The 4,985-nt window shown below is 40.7% G+C and overlaps 1 protein-coding gene across 1 annotated transcript; it reads left to right on the top strand.

Moving 5' to 3' along the window:
- The first annotated feature begins 3,668 nt into the window (after positions 1 to 3,668).
- LOC141818475 (pirin-like protein) lies at positions 3,669 to 4,977 on the top strand. The gene is made up of 3 exons (XM_074705963.1): positions 3,669 to 3,849; positions 3,922 to 4,159; positions 4,236 to 4,977. The coding sequence occupies exons 1-3, from the start codon at positions 3,684 to 3,686 to the stop codon at positions 4,741 to 4,743; spliced, it is 912 nt and encodes a 303-aa protein (XP_074562064.1). The 5' UTR covers positions 3,669 to 3,683; the 3' UTR covers positions 4,744 to 4,977.
- The last annotated feature ends 8 nt before the right edge of the window (positions 4,978 to 4,985 follow it).

The raw sequence follows: 4,985 nt of genomic DNA, 5'->3' as shown, positions 1-4,985 counted from the left end.
TGCTCAGGAGACACTGGCTAAGTTGGTCAGATTCCGGCGAAAAATGTGATGTAAGAACATGTAAACTCATGTATCTATCATCTTGAGTGATGTGTTTAATCTTTGTATCAGTTTTGAGCAGTGGAAAAGAGTAGATCAGAATTGTGACTGATAACAATTTGCCTCAGTTATTCACAAACTATAGTGTAGATTTATATTTCACAACATGGTTACTGATCATAGTGAGTGGCATAGTGCTTGCACAGATCAAACTGAAAAGATATTTGAAGGTGTTTTCCTAGAAAATAAAGTTCTGATTGCAAATCCAACCAAGATAGACTTATTGTTCAAGCATTTGAATTGGATTCGATCCATTTTATGTAGAAACTGATACATATTTTTTTGTCTTTCATTGTTGAAGCAATACTAATTCTGTTTACTCTAGAAAACATGCACCTACAAATATAAGGCAAAATGCATGGCCTCGCGCAGCACTAGATCTCCAATCTCTGCTCCACGGAGCCTGCCGCCGCCGCCGCCGCCTGCTTCCATATCCTCCGCCTTCACTATGCAGTTTAACCACGCCGCCGCCACCGCAAGCATGGCCTTGACACTCCACCATGGCGGCGGCGCTGCCGTCGCCATGGCGACATCAGTAATTGCCAGTACTGCTGCTTCGTCGAACACCTGCGCTCTTCCTTTCCTTAGCCACCACAGCCGCCGCCTCCTCGCCATCGCAACCAACCAATGTGTTACCTACTTCCTCCTCCTCCTCCTCCTCTAAATCCCTATTTATAATCAACTTGGCTCGGTGGACGCTAATGCATCAAAAAGCAAGCAATTAGCGACCAACTGATACCAAATATAGCGCATGGTGCTTCATTATTCTGCAGCATTCGATTTCAGATACTGTGCCATCATCTATATCTGGAACGCCATTGGCAGTATCCTCTTCTTTATGGATTCTCAGTAAGAAGCCATACTTAAGGTTGCTAGTGAATGATGGAAGGCACTTGCCTCTGAAACCAAGTCTAGACCACAAAATTAGTAGTGGGGAGTGAGTCTGAAACAATATATACATGTAGTCTGAGTTTGACACTTTGAAATGCTGACAGCCATTAAGCATTTTCAGAAACTACGTTATCAATTCTTTTATTGTGGTCTTCATAAATCAAGCTAGCTGATGAACTAAACAAACTCCGATCCTCAAAAGGAACGCCATGCACTTCTCTGCACTGCAACGGCGCACACTGCTGCATGTGGCAAATGGGGTTTGATAAATCTATTTTGTTAGATCCTCCTTTCCTCGCAATAAAAAGGAGTTTTTCGATAGTTGCTGAAAAGGCAAGGGTTTGAATTCTGACGAAGTCAGACAATACCCTTCTGTGTCGTGATCAATTGTAATTTCTTGATTTATCTCCTCACAGATAGTCGTTGGGATTGGCCATGTAGGACCGCTAAGATGGTGGATTCCACTATTTGCATAAGAAAAAGGAGTTTTTCGTTGGATTCGTACTGTGTTGTTCTTATTTAGTTTTCTTCCTTTTGGAAATATTTTTCATATCATTTTCTTTCTCTGGATTCTTCTATTCTCTTATTTTATGGTAACAATGAATGACAATGTTAAAAATAAATTTTTATTTTTTTAAGGGCAAAATTAAAAGGCCATACATCATTTATAAAATTGTACTCCATTTTCAATTAAAGTTAAATGAACAACCCATTTAATGTGAATTGTCTAAAATACTTTTATTTTATCTAATCATTTGACTATATAAGAGCTAGTTAATTGTTAACTTTCTACAACACTTTATATCATTTTAATTTAATTTTTTAAAGTGATATATAATCTAGTTAAAATAACATTTCAGCAGGTAAAATAAATGATGAAATTTCACGATACTCATTACATTTCTCAAATGAACATAATTTAATCTTGATCGAATATGTAAAAATTGATAGGTAGCTGCTATAAAATAGTAAGGATAAAGATAATTTGAACGGTTCATGTTAGATAGAGGACCTATTTGATTTTAATTGAAAATAGGATATTCATATAACTTTAATTGAAAAATAAGATGTCATCTTAATTTTTATTTTTTTTATTAATGACCTATATATATATATGTGAAAAATAATTTCTCTTTTCTATCTTTTTTTTTCCTTTTTTTTCCGAGGGTGATCGGCCGGGCCCCACAGAAGCTTTTCACCAGCCACTAGGTAAATCGGGAAGTGTAAATACACCGTAGCTGGAGATCGAACCGCAGGTGCCTGGGTGACAACTTGGATGTCCTACCACGGCACTATTATCCCGGGGACAATAATTTTTATATTCATACAATATGAAAATGGATGAATTTAAATGAAGATGAAAAAATTATTTTCATATTCATATAATATGAAAATGAATAGATTGAATTAAGAGATAGTTGAATGTATATATCGATGAAATGTATAGATCAAAGATTATAAAATGGTCATCCTTCCATCTATTAAATAAGAAGTAACATGGAGAAATATAATTATTTTAAAGTTTCATATATTTTTCTAATATAAATCATTTAGTTCCAAATATTAATATGCAAATGGAAATTTTAATTTACATATTTATGAAAAAATCTTTTAACAGACAATACATACGTAATTGTTTCCTCACTAATACTCATCAAACAATCCAAATTCAACTCGGGTGATGCGACTAAGTTGATCGTATCTTAAATTACTCAAGTATTTGTTCAAACAGCTTGAAGTCATGGCACCCGAAGAAGAATTTTTATTCGACGATAACAGATGTAAACAGCTTAGAGCTCACAAGTAGTTTAGTCTTTAACTTATTCAAAGTCAAGCCGTGTTTACTTCAATATCCAACTCCATAAGGCTGGAACAAGCCATTTATTGCTTGTAAGAATCAAATTCACATTTTCTACAAGAATAATCATCTGTCATCAACAACTCGTCACCATTAGGTCACCAGAAACGCTAATGGTCCAGTTCATTTATAATTAATATATATATATATATATATATATATATTTTATTTAAATTTCTCAAAACTCATTTATATAAATTTGATTCAATAAAAGCCGAAATCCAAGGACGTGATCTAGTTAAACCGCTCCAAACGAATCTTATACGGACGTGCGAACGCGTGATTGCTTGTCAACCCCGCCGCCGCACGTGCCGCTCGCTACTGAATTCCATGTAATTTTCTTCTGTAATAAAAGTATTTTAAAATTCCTTAAAATAATACCATCATTTTTGCGTCAATGTGTCATCATCACTCATTCTTCGTTTTTATTTATTTATTTATCTATTTAGTCAATCATATTTATAATATATATTATCAAAGAGGGAAATAATTAATGTGTCTGATATAAAATTGACAACTCAAGGAGACGAAATCTCTAACGTGTTGTATGAAATCATAATTGCATCAGCATGACAAATTGTTAAAATACAATTTAGTTGCATTTTGCGATCATAAAATGTAAATTAATACGTACCTTAATTATGTCGCCTCCCTGTCTGTTTGCACCAATCCATGCAAGTAAACACGCCACGAGGCTTTGCAGCAGAGATCTGAGTCTTCTGCTTGCTATTCGAACGGGAATTCCTCGAGTTTGACCTTCAAAGGAATTGAACACTCCCCTATAAGAAGCGCACAACTTCCTTCCTCTCTCCCCACCCAAATCTTCTGATATCCCATGGCGGAGACAGCGCAGCCCTGTGTTCTTCAGGAGCCGCGGCTCGTCGTCAGGAAGTTTCAGGCCCGGCCGCAGGGCGAAGGCAAAGGCGCCGTAGTCAGAAGAAGCATTGGGAGGTTTGAGCTCAAGTACTTCGATCCTTTCCTTGTTCTGGATGAATTCTCAGGTTTGTTTTTCGTTTGAATTAGATTGCAATACGTATTGGTTTGTGTTGATCTACTCTGTTTTTATGGTGCAGTCACTGCCCCTGCTGGATTTCCTGATCATCCTCATCGAGGTTTTGAGACCGTCACGTACATGCTCGAGGGAGCTGTGAAGCATGAAGACTTTGAAGGCCACAAGGGCACCATCATGGCGGGCGACCTGCAATGGATGACCGCCGGCAAGGGAATCGTGCACTCCGAGATGCCGGTGGGAGGACAAGGCACTGCCAAGGGCCTTCAGCTGTGGATCAATCTCTCCTCCAACGACAAAATGTAACCGTCGTTAACTGATATGTTTCTCGTTCTTCTTCTACCTTTACTGTTTGAAAACTCAGTCGTTCGCCGGCAGGATCGAGCCGCGTTACCAGGAGCTGCAGAGCAAAGACATCGCCCGCGCCGCCGGGAACGGCGTCGAGGTCCGAGTCATCGCAGGAGAGTCCATGGGCGCCCGGTCCCCCGTGTTCACCCGCACGCCGACCATGTACCTGGACTTCACCATGAAGCCGTCGGCGTACCTCCGGCAGCCGATCCCGACGAGCTGGAACGCCTTCGCGTACGTGCTCGAGGGGGAGGCGGCGTTCGGATCGGAGAAGGCCGCCCCGGTCGGGCCGCACAATCTCCTGCTGCTGGGCGGAGGCGACGGGGTGGAGGTGTGGAACCGGTCGCCGGCGAAGCCGGTCCGGTTCGTGTTGGTGGCCGGCGAGCCGTTAGGCGAACCGGTGGTCCAACTCGGCCCGTTCGTGATGAACACGGAGGAGGAGATCGACCGGACGATCGATGATTTCCAATTCTGCGTCAACGGCTTTGAGAAGGCCAAGTGGTGGAGGTCAGAGTCCACGGTGGAAACTCAAGGATGACGACGCAAGATGACGTGGCGATTTGGAGGACTATGAAAGTGCCACATCGGCATGTAAAACATTCCGTGTCATATCTCAAACTGTTGACGTGGAATGATCGTATCGCAATTTCTAATAAAATAAAGGTTGAATTGACTTCAAGCGAAATGCAAAGGTGTCACCTTGCAGAACCAGCCATGGCCTCCACGCCTCCCTCCAACCGCGTCCATCCTCACAACAATGGCGTTGTCCTCCAACCCTAC

Source organism: Curcuma longa, unplaced genomic scaffold (genome assembly GCF_044706935.1).
Source record: "Curcuma longa cultivar G26 ecotype Majalengka, Jawa Barat unplaced genomic scaffold, ITB_CL_G26_1.1 contig_24946, whole genome shotgun sequence".
In the NCBI taxonomy this organism is placed as follows: domain Eukaryota; kingdom Viridiplantae; phylum Streptophyta; class Magnoliopsida; order Zingiberales; family Zingiberaceae; genus Curcuma; species Curcuma longa.
This window is presented reverse-complemented; position numbering and strand designations above follow the sequence as displayed.